This window comes from Akebia trifoliata, chromosome 2 (assembly GCF_017979445.1).
Source record: "Akebia trifoliata isolate Shusen 1 chromosome 2, ASM1797944v1, whole genome shotgun sequence".
Classification (NCBI taxonomy): domain Eukaryota; kingdom Viridiplantae; phylum Streptophyta; class Magnoliopsida; order Ranunculales; family Lardizabalaceae; genus Akebia; species Akebia trifoliata.
In genome coordinates this window covers 24633783-24652620 of record NC_141376.1, presented here as the reverse complement: position 1 = coordinate 24652620, position 18838 = coordinate 24633783, and the positions used below count along the sequence as shown (strand labels likewise).

Below are 18838 nucleotides of genomic sequence, written 5' to 3'. Positions count from 1 at the left end.
TCATCAAAATTACTATTTTTGGCCTATGACGAAGAATCTAGGACTTTTCTTAAAATCAAGTGTTTTCGAAAGCAGTAGATATATCTGAGGCTACTATATAAAAAACCTATTTCATTCATTTCAAATAGTGCTACATCATTAAAAGCAGGGTACAAGAAGGAATAGCGGGCAAAGAACCACTCAAGCATTTCTCTGGCAAGCGTAGAAGGCAACAAGTTATCCTCTAGGGCTTGATCTGAGCAGCTTGGTCAATGATGATTCTCTTCACATCCGAGACTTGGTGACACACCAAATACTCAAATACTATACCATCATGCAAGTCTTTCTCAAGGATGGTCACGTCACATTAAGCTCTCTCAAGATGATCCTATAACTTCCATGAAGAGGAAACTAAGTTCGAAATGCAAAATCAAGGAGGGAAAAAGAAAAAATATCTCAAAATTGCATTGCATGGTTCAAAACGCCAATCACTTCCAAAAATCATAAAAAATGGTATCTAAGATTTCAAACGAGCTCCGTGCCACGAAATCAAGGGTTTCAAAAAGGCTAATCCTGTCAGACCCCGTGCTTGGGTAGCCACATTTTACAAAAAATTCTTCAATCCATCCGGCGTTGTTAATCGTCATGCAATAAATTATTTCGGATTCGTGCAAATAAAGGGTCTAATTTATTCTTTGCAGTTCTTTGCAAGCAACTCCTGCAAAGAGGGGCAGCTGTAGACACCCCAATTTGCACGAACCCATAGGAAAATCCAAATTTTTCGAATTAATTTCGATTTAGAACTCAAGTTCTTCGACGGACCCACATTGCTATTTGCATCATTTTCATGCATACATGCATCATCTCATATCATTGCATGCCCATGCCTTGTCCCTAATCCACTTAAACCTATGCCCATCACCCAAACCCAAATCCAAATCCATATCCCAAATCCAAATCCAAATCCAAGTCCATGTCCTAACCCAAAACCAAGTCCATCCTAAGCCCAAACCCAAGTCCACATCCCTAACCCAAAACCAAGTCCATCCTAAGCCCAAATCCAAGTCCATATCCCAAACCCAAACCCAAGTCCATTCTCTCACCCCTTAAATGATGACACATGTTGATACCTCATAAGCCCCCAATACCCAATGCATCATCTAATTGGAGGGTCAACTTTCCCTTTGTGAAAACTCAAGAATGCCCTTCTCAAAAGGTTTAGTCAAACCAAAAAGGTTGTTTGGTCTTTGGTAATAATCCATAAAGGTGAGGGAACTTCCCATTATACCCTCAAAAGGTGGGAATCTTCAAGTACATACATGGAGTTCTCCCATTGGTCCATTTCAAAATTATACTTCTACCCTTACTTTATTTGTTATTTACAAATGAACCAAAGTCTACTTTTCACCTACCACTTCACCTTTACACATGTCATCCTCCTATTCACCCTCCCAAATGTGCTTTTGTTTTCCCATTGGTCCATTTCAAAACTACACTTCCACCCTTGCTTTATGAGTTATTTACAAATAAACCAAGATCTACTTTTTACCTACCACTCCACCTTTACACATGTCACTCCCCCATTCATCCTCCCAAAAGTACTTTGTTCTCTCACCTCTATTTACCAAAAAACCAAGGATCAAAGCATGCTTTTAGGTTTCTTCACAAATGTCATCTTTACCCTCATACAAATGAAAAATCCAAAAAGAAATAACCTAAATCTCATGTCCATGTTCTTATTTTTAGGGTTGGACCACTTTATCCCCAAAAGTTCTCCAAAAACTCTATAAATACCCTCATTTCCTATGAGCAAGGCATGCTCTCAAGCCCCCATCTCTCAACCTAAAACTCTACAAAAATTCCTACTCATTCTCTCATCTTCTAAACTTCAACTCAACCCTTAACCATCTCATTCATCTCTCAAGCCTACTCTTCAAGGTCCAAGTTCACCATCAAGGGACAAGGTAGGGTTTAAGATGTAGTTTACTTATTTCAAGGTTTGCATTCTCTTCTTCTAACCCTCTCTTTATTTTATTTTTAGAAAGCCTTAGGATGTAATGTATACCCTCTCCCATCCCCGGTAGATTGGACTAAGGTTCGATCGAAAGGATGGGGGTTGAAGCCCTTTTCACCTCAATCTCATGCATCATATTGTACACAATGCACACACTCACCTATGCATGGCAATGATGAAGAAATGTGTCACCCTCTTGATGGGGTGAAACACTAAGTTTCTAGCCATGCATACATGCATCATGGTTGTGGCCTTAAGGGAACTCCATCATGGAGTCTCTCTAAAAGTTCAAACCTACATTCATATTCATAAATTTAATGTGGCTACATGGGTCATTCTTTTCCATAGAATGCCCTAATGTCATGTTAAAAATCAAAAATCCTTTGTTAAGGGAATATTCCACTTAATGCACACACCACTCTTACCATACATTCTCATGCATTTTAATATTTGTTTTCTTGAATTTTTTACAAAATAAAATGGCCAAGCAAGGTAACCACCTTTGGTGGAGAGGATGGGGTGCCTAACACCTTCCCCATCCTCTAATCGGACCTCCTTACCTAGATCTTAGGTAGACCTTGCCCTTTCCAACAAATGAGAGTCACTACAATGCCATGAAAAAATGGTTTTCAAAAAATCAATTCGGGTGCCCATTCACACCCATTTCCAAAAAAGAATGGTGGCGACTCCAAACAATGTAGTATTGAGGTTCATTGTGAACATTTCATGTCTACAGGAACGAAATAGGTTCTAGAGGAGGGAGAATGTGCAGACAGTAAGATAGCAGGTGAAGGCAATGAGATAGCAGGTGCAGGTAGGGCGGAGATCAATGGGGAAGAAAAAGCTGACGTGGAAGATTTGGAAAACGAAAATATAAGAAAGTTAAATTCAAATTCGAAATCTGGGTTGTTTGTTGAGGGAGAATCGGATGTAGTAGTTAAGGATATGGCATATGTGCTTGAGTTTACTCTAACAAAAGATGGGTGGATTGTTGCTAACAGATGTGGTGGGTCAAACTCAAACTCAAGAAAACCTGGTTCAGTTAATCCATTTGGAGCGAACTAGGCTGAGGAGAATCCGAATATTGACTCCAATCTTGAGTTAATTTTAAATGTACAACCAATGAAGATTACTAATGCTTTCCAAGCACTGCGGGATGAAGAAGAAAATCAACCTACTGACTAGATTCTGTCGGTAGATGATAGCACTAATGGCTTGACAGATTTATAGAAGGATGATTATGAGGTTGGTAGTAGAAATAATATCTTATTCGGGAAAAAACAGAGTATGAAGAATACAAGGAAGAAACAGGTGGTTGAAGTTGTCAATAGATCCACACGGTCGAAGTCCATCCATATTAAGGGAAATCCAATTAAATTGTTATAATGTCTATTGGAATGTGGAATGTTAGAGGGCTAAATAATGCTCGGAAGAGGAAGGCCATTAGTGATTTCATTAGAGATGAGAAAATTGAGTTGATGGGTCTCTATGAAACTAAAGTTCACGAGGTAGATGCTTTGAAATTTCAGAAACGACTGGGCAGATTATGGAAGTTCATTGATAATTATGCTTCTCACTATTATGGTAGACTTTGGGTGGGATGGAATCCATTGTGCTTCTTTGTTCAAAAATTATTTGAATCAAATCAAGTCATTTATGGCATAGTAACTTGCTTGAGGGATGGATTTGTGAGCTGTATGTCGTTTGTTTATGCTAGGAATTATGAGAGTGATAGAAGAGTGTTGTGGACTGATCTTAGTCTGCTTTATACTCAGGATCCATGGATTATTTTGGGCGACTTCAACACAGTTAGATTTCAAGAAGAAAAGGTGGGAGGTAGACTTGCTTCGGGCTGAGCAATGCAAGAATTTAATAATCTTATAAATTCGGTTGGTCTGCACGATTTGAGGACCAATGATGATTGGTTCTCATGGACAAATAAATCGGTTGGTGAGAGACGAATTTTATGCAGATTGGATTGGGCGTTAATCAATCTGTCATGGTTGGTTAAATTTTCTCAGCTGAGATTGAGTTATTTGCCTTGTGGTGTTTCAGATCACTCCCCGTTAAAATTGGTGTTTCCAAATAATTCTAGGGGGGTCCCAAAGTATTTAAATTTTTTGCGTTGTGGATTGGAAAACCAGGGTTGAAGGAAATGATTTTTGATTCTTGGAATCAAGATATAAGGGGAACTCCTATGTTTAAACTCACCAGGAAGCTTCGGATGGTTAAATATGGATTAAAAGAATGGAATAAAATGTATTTTGGTAATATTCATGGTCGAAAAGAGAGGGCAAAGGAGAAATTGTATCAAGTACAACCAATGATTCAGAAACAACCAATGGAGAGTTCATTGCAAAACCGGGAGGTGGAAGCTTTGAGGGCTTATAATGAGGAACTAGATCTTAAAGAACAATTGTTTAGGCAAAAGTCAAGGGTTCAGTGGCTTTGAGAGGGGGATAGAAATACCAATTTTTTTTATTCTTTAGTGGAGACCAACATTGCACGAAATGGAATAATGGAGTTGGAAACGGATCAAAGAGTTCTGCTTAAAGATGAAGATCAGATTGGAGCTTGGGCAACATAGTATTATTCTTCAATGTTCCGTAATCCAAACAATTCTGTAAGTTTTTCGGTACCTTTTAATTCTAAATTTTCTAAGGATCATGTGCATATTTTTATCAAGACCTATTAGTAAGGAGGAGATAAAATCTGTTATTTTTGATTCCCTGATAAATAAATCACTAGGTCCGGATGGTTTTGGAGTTGAGTTCTTTATCAATTTTTGGGATGTTGTTGGTGAAGATGTATGTGAGGCGGTGATAGATTTTTTTAAGAAAGGGAAGTTGCTAAAGGAGATTAATGCAACGTTAATTTGTTTGATTCCTAAGGAAGAGAATGCCAATCATCTTGAAAAATTTAGACCCATTGCTCTCTGCAATTTCATTTATAAAATCATTTCCAAATTGTTAGCTAATAGATTAGCAATTTGTCTTCCTCAGATAATTTCTCCTAATCAATCGGCTTTTGTTAAGGGTAGAAAAATCCAGGATAATATTCTCCTTGCTCATGAAATGGTGTACAATTATCATAGTCCTAACTCTCAGCAATCCTTTTGTGCAAAAATAGATATTAGAAAAGCCTATGATTGTGTCAATTAGGAATTTTTGAAATCAATTCTCATTCAATTAGGGTGTCCTATTATTTGGATTGACAGAGTTATAGAATGTGTTTCCACGCATAGATTCTTAGTTCTTATCAATGGGTCGTCCCATGGGTTTTTCAAAAGTGAAAGAGGATTGCGGCAAGGAGATCCTCTCTCTACTTATTTGTTTACAATAGTTATGGAAGCATTTTCTTGCATTCTAACTCATAAAATTTATTCACATCAATTGAGTATTTCTAATATTTCAGGTGTTCCGAGAGTGTCACATTTGGTATTTGCAGATGATGTTCTTATTTTTGCAAATAATAATATTTCTTCAACGTCATCTATTCGAGATGCCCTGAATCTCTTCTACAATGTCTCAGGTCTTCAAGTAAATGAAACAAAGAGTCAAGTCTTTTCAGTGAATCATGCAAAAATCAAAATCATATTCTGATGATTCTTAGTTTTTTGAAGGGGAATTTTCCTATTAAATATTTGGGACTTCCTTTATTCTCTTCAAGATTAACTCATTCTCTTTATCAATCTTTGATTGACAAAGTTGCAAAAAGGATGGAGGGGTGGAAATCAAAATTGTTATCTTATGCGGGGAGATTAGAGCTCATTAAATCGGTTTTATCTAGCTTCTAAATATACTGGCCGACATCTTTCAATATCCCGATAAGTGTCTTAAAAAAAATCGAAAATATCCTTAATAATTTCTTGTGGAGTGGTCCTTCCCTTGGTCATTCTATTCATCTTATTAGTTGGGGAAAAATTTGTAAATCATTTGATAAGGGAGGCATTGGCATTTGATGAATTAGGGATATCAATAAAATTGGCAAGGCTAAATTATTTTGGTGTTTGTTGGAAAATAATTCTCTTTGGACGGAATGGATGAGAGCCAGATATGTGGGAGAGGCTGATGTTTGGGGATGCCAACCTCCAAATAGTGCTTCTTGGGCATGGAGAGGTGTCTTGAAGGAAAGAGAATTTGTGAGGAAGCATGTTCGATTCTTGATTGGGGATGGTGAAGGCACTCAAATATGGAGAGATCCTTGCCTACAGGAAGTGTTATTTCTAGATTTGGAAATCGAATTATTAATCAATTTGATAGCCACAAGAATGCAGTGATTTGAGATTTCATTGAGGAGAATAGATGGGTATTTCCTAGATCATATAATGATCGTATGAAAGAAATTATTAATAGTATTTCATCTATACGAGTTCCTAAGATGTTGTTAAAAGATAGAGTAATCTGGAGACTTACATCAAATGGTCTATTTTCTACGAAATCAGCTTATGATGTGTTAGAAGAAGGTTAGGAATCAGTGGGATAGAGGAAGATCATTTGGAGTAGGAAGGGCATTCCAAGGTTTTCCTTTATTGATTGGTTAGCAATTCAAAGGAAATTATCGACTGTGGAAAATATTAATAAAAGGGGATTTAAATGAATTTCAAGGTGTGTCTTGTGATGTACACCAAATGGATTTGGAATAAATGTTTGCAAGAGTTTGGAATTACAAGAGTTGTAATGGGTACAATTGAAGAGGAAATGCAGGTACTCAAAAGCATCCAATTTCAGGAAAAACAGGTTTATCAGATGTTGTATGTAATGTTCTGTGCAGTTATTTATCTCTGTTGGAAAGAGAGAAATCAACGGCTGTTTGCTGAAATATCTGTTCAAAAGGAAGTGATTCTAAAATAAGTGGAAGTGGTAGTGAGGCATCTATTTGATGGGATGATCATCGTGAACATTAATACAGAGGTGACGTTGCAAGTGTTGAAGAACTGGTCATGTGGATTTTCGTTGATTCCAAGATCAATTCAAAGTCTAATGTGGATACCTCCAATGACTAATGTGCTGAAAATTAATACAAATGGGTCGTTATCAATATTGGAAGCGATGCGGTTTGCATGGATGAGGGAGTTCAAACGGGTTTTGATCTTATCAGATTCAATGTATTCTATCAAGTGCATAAAGGGAGAGTTTAGTCCGTCATGGAAGTATGTAGAGACACTAATGGAGACCACAAATCAAGGCCAAGAATTTGACGAATGTGATTTTGAATTCCAATGGAGAGAAGCAAACAGGGCAGCGGATTTTCTAGCTAAATTGGGGGCTGTTTCAGATGGTTTTTTTATAATTCAGGATAGTTCCAATATTCATCAAGATCTTCTAAGAATTGTAGAAGAAGATTCATCTTGTATCTACACTCGTTAGAAGTGTTTCATTTTTAGGGAGAGGTCCCTTTAACCCCCAGGTTATCAATAAAAAGAAAATAAAATAAATAAGGCCTATATACGACTAAAACTCATTTAGTGGGACCTACTATTACACCATATATACCACTATTAAAAAAGCCATTTTATTGTTGGTTTTTTTTTTTGTTTAATTAAGACATGAATGAAATCATTCATGCTAATCTTTAACCCAAAAGCACAGGAGGCAATATCTTGAACTGTGTTTCTTTAGTTTTTGGGTGTCTCTTAAGAATAATCAGCAGCTTTGTGCTACTGTTAACCATTGTGATTTTTCCCTTACAGGACTTGGTTAGAATTACCCATGTGATGTGATTTATTGAGTGTTGGTTGTATACATGTAGAACTTTTCTCCATTGGCTTTTTTTTAGCCATTCGATCTTTTGTTTTTATGTGTATATATCCTTCCAAATTACTGGTTGGTGTGGTGTTGTCTATCTTTATGATATATGAGGTATGGAGAGCAAAATCCTAAAGCAACACAATGTTTTCTTTTTGTCAGGAGAAGCACTGTTTCAGACCCATAAGAATTTAGAACACCCACTACAAAACAAAGGGGTTTTAGAGGCTGTTTTTTAGGCGGTTTAGTGAAGCGCCACCTATATATGTACATCAACGGCGGTTTTACATGGAGTGCCTCCGAACAGATTAAATCAGTGGCGTTTGGTGAGAAACGCCTCAAACGATCGGAAAATAGTGGCGATTTTTGGTAAAACGCCACTAAAGGGATGAGTAGTAGAGGCGATTTTTGTGAAACCGCCGACGAAAACCCTAACCCTCGTTTAATCAAACCCTAACCCTCTTACTCTCTATTGCGACGACGACGACGACGACTCAGATTTCTATTTGGGTCTCTTCTCTTCTCTTCTCCCTTATTCTCTTCTATAAGCCCTAACCCCAAACCCTAGTTTCGTTGTCTTCTCCACTCAACGACGACGACGACGAAGACGGCTTCACCTCATCTCCTCTGTTATCTTCTCTCTTACTCTATAATTTGCGATTATATATCTCATCCGACGACAATGATCAAAGAAGTTCATCTCAACCTAGTCTTCAACAAAGTTCATTGCCATCATCATCTTCGAAGAACTTCATACCAGCTCGTCTGTTGCACTCTCTAGGTATGAATTTTAGTTTGTTTTTTAAGGTTAAATCTGATGAATGTTTACAGTATTTTTCTCTTCTTGTTTCTTTCTTTAATTTTGTTTGGATAGTTTGTTTGTTTGGTTAAAATCTTTGTGAAGTTCTCTCCATATAGATTTAAATAGATGGTGGCCAAGATGTTGCTGGTAATACAAACATAGTGAGAAAAAAATCTTTTTTTTCTTCTTCTTTCTCTTTATTTTGATTTCTCCTTTGTTTTCCATGATCTCTATTCTATTCTTTTTATAGTATAGTTTGATTTTTGTTTTCATTTTTCCATGATTTCTCTTTTGTAAATTCCCATTCTTTTTATTTGTTTATATTATTTTAATTTTTCCTGACTTTTTAGGTTAATTTTAAGCTAATCATTGTAAGTGTAAAAATTTAGCTTTTGGGTACCCATTTGCGTTTGGCGGCATCATGCAATTTAGTGAAGCTTAGGATTCATAGATTCTCCAAGTGCGCTATGTAAATAGGCGCCATGCCCGAAATGCACATGTCAATAAAACAATCCGCCATTACAGGTTCGTGGAAATTGGTTACAGCGTGACATAAACGCCTTACAAAATCAATAAGTGTTTCCTGATCGTCCTGTCTTATGCGGCTCATATTCACCACGGTAACTTGTTCTTCGACGAAAAAAATTTATGGATGAAGGAATTCACCATGTCCTTCCAAGAGGCGATGGACCTAGGTTGCAAATATATTGTTATACAAACTATAGGTCAGACTGGTTAGAGACTTAGAGAATTCCCTAAGGCACAGATCATCATCTGCTTCATATTCACCCATGGCCATTAAAGTACCTGTAGAAAGAGCTTGGGTTTTATATTTTTGAAGAGCTTTCAATGATTGGGATGTCAAGGTAGTAGCTAGCTTATCATCTTGCATTTCATCTAGTTTAATTTCTGCAAGTGTTGAAGAACGTCACAAATGGGTGAAAGCTGGATGGGGCTTTTTCTGCTTAGTCTTTTTTACTTTCCCCTTCAATCTGTATGACAGCACTTTGAAGCTCTTTAGCTTTCAACCTAATATAGACCGACCATTTTTGTCTTCCAATATTGCATTTTTCATACGCCTTATGGAATTTTTATTGCCATTGGAAGTAGAAGATGGGTTAGATGATATCTACTTTGATGATTGTATAATGTAGACAATAGGTTAAAGTGAACTTCACATTCCTTACCTACAATCTTTGCAGTAGTTTCCTAAATCTCTCTAAATTCAATTACTTACCATCCCTTGTCAACTATTTGCCATTTACTTTGGTAATTAAGAAAAGAGGAATGTTGGAATGATAAATCTCTCTAATAAATTGGAGGGGTAATGGTCCTTAGTTGTTTCTATCCATTTGTACAGTGCTTTATGCAGACAGTTATAATATGAGGATGATTCTATTATGAAACATTCTCCTTTTGATTGAAATTCCTTAGGGGACGTTTGTTTGCGGTTGTAACACTATTCTGAAATTTAATTGAAATAGCTCCTAACTGATATAATTGTGTTCTGAATTAATTTGCCTTTATTGTTTTACTGATACTGGAAGTAATTGAAATTTGATGATTTTATGTTCTGATTTTGGGTGATCGAAAATCAGAGAGCTTTGTAACTTAATAGCTAATACACTCTAACTTTTAAAAAAGAGTTTGTGTGTCATATAAACTCTCTCATATCGAAAATTGGAGAACTTTGAAACTTACTAGCTAATCCACAACATTTTCTCTTGTCTATACCTCTTTTTGGTTGGACATGTTGAATAGGGTATTTGGACTAATTTTACATTTATGTATTTTGGTTGGGGGTTTTAAGGGAGCATGCAATCATTTTTATAGATACCAATTTTATGTTTTAGTTCACATTTTTCTTGATTTGGCAAAGTTAATTACTTGGTTGTCATTCTACCCAGCAACCATGAGGGTGTGGGACATAGACCCATTGAACCTGCACAATTTGCCACTTTGTGAACTACTAGTCCTTAATAAGTCAATACTGAACTCGAGGAAAACTTCTAACCTTCTCGGATTGGTGATGGCAGGGCCAATTGTCCAAGCTACATAACAAGGAACATAGGCTGGGACCAATACCCACATGGGTGATGGGGTGATTCTCGTAATCCCTTATATGCAGCATTGACTAACCATCAAGTAATTAGCTTTACATGCTGAATAATCCTTCCTTTGATTATTACTTCTTGGGTTAGTTCATAATTTAGCTGAGAACACTAATGTCATAATCCCATTGATAAATAATACAATATTATCTCATCCCAGCTGTTAGATTTGGAATATGTTGTTTTGCGTTATTGTTCTCCAATCCAATAGCTTGCACACTATAATTTTTTTCATTCTCCAATCCAATGAAAAGGAGAATGATTAGGTGTACACACAAGTGACACTCTGCCCTCAATATGATTTTGCTTCTTTCTTGCTGGTTTTCTATCTTGGGACATTCTCAAATGGGGTTATTAGTAGAAATGTCTCATCAAAACCTGCTTCTGTGAACATTGAAGCTATTTTGTCTTTTGATTTACTATTGGGAATGTTGCAAAGGTAATTATCTGTAAAAGAATTCAGGTATGCAAAATTGTGGAGGGCCAAAGATCCTCCAAGAAATTGAATGATAGACAGATTACTGCTCTGCTGAAGGTGAATTGTCAGCATCCTCAAGAAAGAGAGCTTGACATTTTACAGGTGTGTCTTTATTTAAATTATTTAGTATTTTTCTCATTATCTTATTTTTCATACATATAATGTGGCTTAAGAAAGTTGAAAATGCAATTCCATACAAGCTATTATCAGTAGCTTCTTAGGCAAACAATGTCCTATTATTTTAAGTGGGATTTGCTTTGGGATGCATGAGGGCCTTGTAATCTTCTGTTTTTGATTGCTATTTTGTTTTCTCTTTCTTTTTGACAGAATTTTATTCTATCAAAATACACATACACTCTGTCCTGTTATGTTTGCTGGAGGAATGAATGCAAGACCTCACTTGACTAAATTTTGTTCATAGGATTCAGGTGTTTTTTTTCCATCCTGGAATTGATATAATGGTCTATGGATAAATTATTGTTCTATAATTAAAAAGAATGCTCAACTCCAATAGTTGGAAATCACCAATTAGGCTTAGTTTTTGCCATATTGGTCTACCAAGAAGTGGGGCTTACATGGGGTCATTGACCGAGGGAAAGTGTGCCACATGGAATTCCTGAGTTCATTGATTGAGCAAAGCTTTTATGGAAATTCAGTACTACTTGGTGGAACACAGGCATCCTATGCTTCTCAAAATTTAAGGATCCTCTTCACCATTGATCAACATCATTTACTTGTGGAAAGTTAATGTGTTTGAACCCCATCAACAATGTTTGGATTCCCTAGCCAAATTACAAAATGCACCCGTCCCTCACAAGGCTTGCATGTTCTTCTTGTACATTATTATAGGCATATAAATTGTGACTTTATGGGACATTTTTTCTTGTTATTAGTCTGGTTAGTTGATGAATTTCAAAGGTGCATGAAGTTTTAATAAGAGTCAACATCTTTGACCTATGGTCAAGGGTGACTCACTAATTTCACAAAGTAAAGGAAGTGTTATTTTTCATGTTGATAGTAATAGATTAAATGCTCATAAAATTTTCCAAGCACACTAGAGATATATAAAAAGAAGAGACCTTTCTCGTGAGTGAAGCCTCTTGTTATTAAAAAATCATCACAAAGTGAATTTACAAAATAGTTTCTTGTGCTGAGTATAGAGGATCTTAACCCTTTCTGTTTTTGGTTCAGGCTCCTATTGTCTACATGAAAGATGCATTAATAATGCCCAGGAAACAAAACCAGTAAATATTATTATTTCAACACTTGATGACCTAAGCCCAATTCGAACTTGATCGAATCATTTTTTGGTTTTTAGCAGTGAGTCGGGCTACAACCTTTTAGATAGGTAGTGCACTTGTTAGCTGCATTTTTGGAATTTTGGGCTTAATAGATCTACTAGTTCTTTTATTAGATTTAGTAAGAGGGTTCTTGAGTTAAGAAACATATCGTAGATGTTGTATGATGGACAAATTCTTCTTGGGTATGGTGCCCTAAGGCTTATTTTTTCTATTAGACTGTTAATCATAATGCTTACCATCAAGACCCTTACGCAAAGGAATTTGGCATCCAAACCAGTGAGAAACTTACTTCAGTTGAAGCACACATTCTGCCTACACCCAGGGTAGTAAATGTGCAACTATTTTTATCTGCACGATATCATTTTTCTATTATATGGAACCACCTTTTGCCACTTCAGTTCAGGTTTTTTAATGGTTCGTGATTGGTTGTATTGTTCATGCAGATTAAATACCATGATACATGAAAAGAAAAGGAGTGCTTGCCAGTAGTTGGTCAATGGAACATGATGAATAAGGTTTCACCTTCTCATTATTCAAGAATTTCACAATTTAATATTTCTATAGTTGTAAGTGATATGGTTCATTTTTTTCTTCCAATTGACACTTGTGTAAGCAAAAATAAAATTAAAATTCTAGGTACATATTGTAATCATCATTTCTTGCGAAAGCTAGTACTAATTGGCAGAGGTTATTATGATGTTGCATATGATGCAGGTCAGTTTTGTTCTTTCACACAAATAGTTTTGTTATAAGTACTCATTTTGAGCTTCAGGTAGGGCCAGCAACATTTTCAAATTAGATTCTAATCTGGTGCTATCTACATAAAAGTTGGTTAAGGGTCAGTCTCTTATACCTTGGCTTAGTTTGGTTTTCGTGGTTGAAGTATGTGAGATTTTTCAAATATGCCCGTCGGTTTCAAGAAAGTTAATGCAATACCCATTAACGCTACGGCGTATTCATTTGTTGACCTACAGATGGCTACAAACAGCTTCAGCATAGAAAACCTCATTGGGGAAGGGTCTATCGGACGTGTTTATGGGGCTCAATTTGATGATGGAAAGGTATACATTTCTCCTACATACATCAGTCCTATTTGGTTTAGTTTAAATTGTGTGAATCTTCTCCTTCGTATGACTATACTTTCATGTCATTATAGCAATTATTAATGAGAAGGTAAGAAGGAAGATTGCACTATTTTTTTCCCTAGTGTTTGTTGTGGAAAAGTGGAGCCTTTTTTTTTTAAGAGTGTTCTTTTGGCATTCCTAAAAGAACGTGTTCAGTTGATTTATTTGTTTGAACATTGTTATTTTTATCCTTGCAAAGTAATAGTTCTGATTTTGCCAATGATACTCATCAATTGCTTGGTACTTACAAAAGGGAATCTATTCAGGTATTTACATAAAGTTTGCTCACCATCTGTTGTTCACAAGAATTTCAAATCAGCCAACATTTTGCTGGACATAGAACTCAATCCTCTCCTTTCAAATTGTGGGTTGGCAAGCTTTGTTCCAAATGCAGAACATCAGGTAAAAACTCATGCTTCCAAAGTTTCATTTCTAGTGCATGACCAAAATATATCCTTATGTATAATCAAAAAATGAAATATGTTGGAAGTATGTTACTGGTTAGGTGTTACTCATTATACCCTCTTTTGTCAATCTTTACTGTACCAAGTTGTTATTATAGTCACTATGTTAAACTTTTCATATTTCTGTATTCAAGGAATAATAACGTCAGGATGTTAGGACAGGAAGATATAATCCACCCCACTTACGCAGTACATTTGATGTATGTGCATGGAGTCTTCTTGTAACTTGATTGTCATATTCCACTATAACCTTATTTATTACATTTTTTCTGTCATACATTTGTTTGTAGAGAAAACTGTCTAAACCCAAGTTTCCTGGACCCTTCATATCCCTTTGTATATCTATGTTGTGGGTATGGGTATGGGATCCTTGTTGCTTGAGGCTCAGTTGAATCCAAAGATTTGACATTGAGTAATATTAAAGTAAAAAAGTTGTATTGAAAAATAAAATAAAATAGCAAAAAGAATTTCCTTATAATAATATTAAAAATAACAAAAGATATGTGGGTAAAGCAAGTCTAACACTTGTGTGTATGGATGATTTCAGGTTTTCAAGTTTGAATCGATGTGTGTATGGATGACTTAAGATTTTCGAAAACCATTTGACAGGTAAAGCTATCTATTACAAGAGATGATTTCACTACAAATTTTTGGAGATGAAATGATATTCTGATATCATTCTTTCTTACTTCCTAATTACTATAGGGATATGCACCTGACAGTTCAAGGCCGAGATTGGAGCAATCTTTGGTTCGATGGGTGACGCCTTAGCTCCATGACATTGATGCTTTGGCTAAGATGGTCGATCCAACACTCAAAGGGTTCTACCCAGCAATTTTTCTATTGAAGGAGTAACATCGATATCGGTTGATGTACATAAGTATGGGTTGGCTCTAAAGGGAACTAGTATAGTTCTATATAAGAATCACACCATTAGAAAGGTAGTGTTGTCTAACGATCAATGTTTGAGTTACTTATTTTGTTTATAATTCATAGAGTTGCCTCTTATTTTATAGTGAAAATATTCGGGAATACGTACTTTGTTTTTGGATTTCGTAGATGTATGTTTGGTACATTGTAGTTTATGTAGTGTAGATCTCCACACAACACATTTACAGGTTGTGACATCTTTTTATAAACATGTGATAAGTGAAATGTGGGGTGCCAATAGCAGTTCCTTTTCTTTATATAATTGCAGGTTTTATTTTGGAATGAATATTTTATTAATTTTTTTTTACAACATTAGAGGCGGTTTTGAACTGCTTCTAATGTTGTTTTTTTTAAAAACTAATTTGTTATTTGGGGCGGTTTTCAAATTGCCTCTAAAATATAAAAACCGCCCTTAAATAACAATATTTAGAGGCGGTTTTAAAACTGCCTTTAAATTATTATTATTAAAGGCGGTTTTCAAATAGCCTCTAAAATATAAGAACCGCCCTTAAAACATATTCTTTAGAGGCAGTTTTTAAACTGCCATTAAATTATTATTATTAGAGGCGGTTTTAAAATAGCCTCTAAAAATATAAAAAACGCCCTTAAATCATTATTTAGAGACGGTTTTAAAATCGCCCTTAGTCGGCCACTAAAAGGAATCAGCGACGTCACTATAGTGGGCGGTTTGACTAAACCGCCCTTAAATATATTGGAGGCGGTTTAGTCGAAATTGGAGGCAGTTTAAAATCGCCTCTGAATACCTCATATTTTGTAGTGACCTTACCATGATGGAGAGGATTTTAGGCTTATTGCCTTTGCACATGTTGAAGAGAGTGGAATGCGCCACTACAACATTTTTGATCTACAACGACTGTTTCTAGCAGCGGATGATTTTATCCGCTTCTGTATGTAATATTATTGCAGCGGATACTTTTATCCATCACTATAAATAGAACTTATTACAGTGGATACTTATATCCGCCGCTATAGGGCCCCTTTACCCCCAATCCAGTCTATATAGCAGCGGAAAAATATATCCGCTACTACAAAATATTGTTTTTATATAAAACGGGTTTTCTTAAATAAATATAGCAGCGGATCATAGTTTCCGCAGTTATAGAATACAATTTTTTCTTTTAAATATAAAAAATTCAGTTTTGTGAGTTCTTTCTGTCAATAATTTTTTTTTTAAATTGAATATAACAGCGGATTATAGTTTTCGCAGCTATAAAGTATATAAAAAAAATTTCAATATTTTTTTTAATTTACTATAACAGCGGATTATATTTTCCGCAGCAATAGAATACAATATTTATATATATAAAATTCAATTTTGTGAGTTTGAATATAACAGCGGATGATGTTTTCCGCAGCTATAAAATTTTTTAAAAACTAATATAGTAGCGGAATGTAGTTTCCGTAGCGGAATTCGATATATACCGTCGGTTATAACAACGGATAGAGAGTTCGACTGCAATATGATGGTTAGTTGTAGCGGATCGTTTAATTCGTCGTTAAAAGGTCTGTTCATAGGCAGCGGAAGATCGATCCGTCTGTAAATTGTCTACACTCTCACACGCGGAAAATGGAATTAATTTGAGAACGAAAGAAGAGGGCGCAAAATCCGTTTTTCCTTTTCCCTCTCATTCTCTCCCTCGTTACTTCGTCTGTCACTCTCTCTCGTTTTCATTGTTGTCTGTTGGTGCTTGTGAGAATACTTCGAAAAGCTAGATTGCAACATCCGGTAAGATCTCTCTCTTTCTCATGTTTCAATATTTTATTTTTAACAATTGATACTCTGCAACTCATCCATTTCTATCTGATTCTTGTTCATCCATGGATTCAACCACCCAATATGACTCAAATCTCAAACCCTAGAGTTCCATCGATTTTTTATTTGAGTTTCTTCTGCTAATTGTGATCTGTTAAACTTAGGTCTTTTTTTTTTGTTGTTAATTATTTGAATTTGTATATTGTGATTTGTTAAACTCAGATATCTTTGGATTTCTGGGTTCCAAGGTTCCATCCAAGGTAGCTCATTTGGTTGGTTGTTTTAGATAGAATCCTAACAATGCGTGGAGTTAGAGCACTAAGGATATTTCTCTACTTCATTGGAGCTGAATTGCATGATTTATTACTTGCTCACACCTCTTCCTTGTGGAACATATTATTTCATTATTAGAATCCCCCAAACTGTTGAAGGGGTTTAATTTGGGGGACATGTTGTAAACTATGTGATATTTCATTATAAATAGGATTCATGTTTAACTGATCTTAAATTTCTGTATAAGACATGATTCTCGGTGAAAAATGATTCAAACCTAAATCTAACTCAATTAAGACTCAATAAAACTTAATATTTCATGGGTAACTCAAGCACTCCATTAGACTTGAACTATCTTAATAATTCATTACTCTAATCATGTAATTTTGATAGCTTTGTATAGTTTGTAACTTTCTTTGATAACAAAATGTTGTGTTAAGGGGGGATAGGCTTGCTCTTCTGTTAATTCGGGATGTAATCTAATGGGATTTCCCATTCCTGTACACTCTACATAATAGTAATACAATCCTTGCTTATTTAGTAAAAAATAAATAAAAAAAGGTAAAATCCAAATTTAGCACTCCAGTTCCAACAAGTGAAACTTCTATTGAAGCTAGAAAGTTGACCAATTTTTAATATTTCCAAGTATATATGAAGACTGACATTATGTCAATGTTCGACGATCTGACTGAGGATGGTATGTGGATTCTTATACAATATATGGATGGATTTGATACAAATGGCTATCCTTAATTTGACTACCTATAAATTCCTTATATGTTGGTGTTCTACTTTCTGTGTTTTCACACCTGTTATGCTTTTCCATTGAAATAAAGTGCAAAATTTACCTTTACCTGTCTTATAGCTATGTTACATAATTGATACACAGCCCACGCTTAGAGGTGAGCAGAGTATTTTACCATCATACTAAACAAGGCATGGATGGCTTTGCCCACAAAACAACTCTCTTCTTTTGGATTTTTAATCTAATGTTTATATATATTGCTCTTTCTTCCTAGTTTTGCGAGGAGAATTTCTAATACTTGCATCTAGGAATGCTAGATGCATTCGAGAAGGATTGCTCAAGCTTTTGACTGCATATATCTCCCCCAAATATCACTTTTCCCATTTTTTTCCCATAAATTCCCCCTACCTTGTGTTGGGAAGTTTTTGAGGTTATTCAATTGTCCAAAATTCAAGAAATTTGAGGTGATTTATCATGGAACATAAAATCAAAAGTGCCTTCACAATAAACACAATTGATAACAATAGACAGTTGTTTATGGGATTGAAAGTGAGGGCTTTTAGTTTTATGAAATGCTTGTTTTTTGGGGAATAAAATAGGAATCCATATGATTGTTGGTGGTGGATTTGATAAGAGGGTTTGATTGAGATTGAAACTCCACGTAATGGAAACATAAAATATAAATGATTGTGGCTATTTGTATATGTGATATATGCATCATAGAAAAGCCATAGATCTGGTGGTGGCAATATGAGTTATGATGAGATATGGATGATGGGGTAATAGTTGCAAAGGAACAACTATGAGTTCATTTTGCAAGTGAATGATGGTATAATGGCTATTGGTGATGGTAACAAATGGGGAAGAAGATGGTGCCAGGTATGAAAATAAAACAAAGGACAAAAATCATGATTGATTTCTTTGGTAAGAAGTTTAGCTATATTACCGATAAAACAAAGAAATCTTTAGAAATTCAAGAAGAACATTAGCTTGTTTGCTGCAACTTTTAATTGACTCACCGAGATCACATAGTCACCAGGGATTGATAGATTTGACTCTGCATTGGCACCAAATGATTTGATCCTAGAACATTTCC

The 18838-nt window shown here is 35.5% G+C and overlaps 1 protein-coding gene across 11 annotated transcripts in view; it reads left to right on the top strand.

The window, feature by feature from the left end:
• The window catches only part of LOC147409960 (protein argonaute 1A-like), a 36982-nt gene extending 21794 nt beyond the window's left edge, over positions 1–15188 (top strand). The window contains exons 5-12 of one of the 11 annotated variants that reach the window (XR_015175511.1): positions 7903–8521; positions 10579–10687; positions 11117–11233; positions 12876–13146; positions 13407–13493; positions 13823–13958; positions 14568–14629; positions 14743–15188. Coding sequence is in view for 4 of the 11 variants with exons in the window: in XM_086432144.1 (XP_086288270.1) it covers positions 11117–11233; positions 12876–12896 (138 nt within the window). In the remaining 7 variants the exon portion in view is untranslated. Of the gene's footprint in view, positions 1–7902; positions 8522–10578; positions 10688–11116; positions 11234–12875; positions 13271–13406; positions 13494–13822; positions 13959–14567; positions 14630–14725 lie in introns of all 11 variants that reach the window. The other 10 variants (XR_015175507.1, XR_015175506.1, XR_015175505.1 and 7 more) reach the window with 10 other exon arrangements.
• The last annotated feature ends 3650 nt before the right edge of the window (positions 15189–18838 follow it).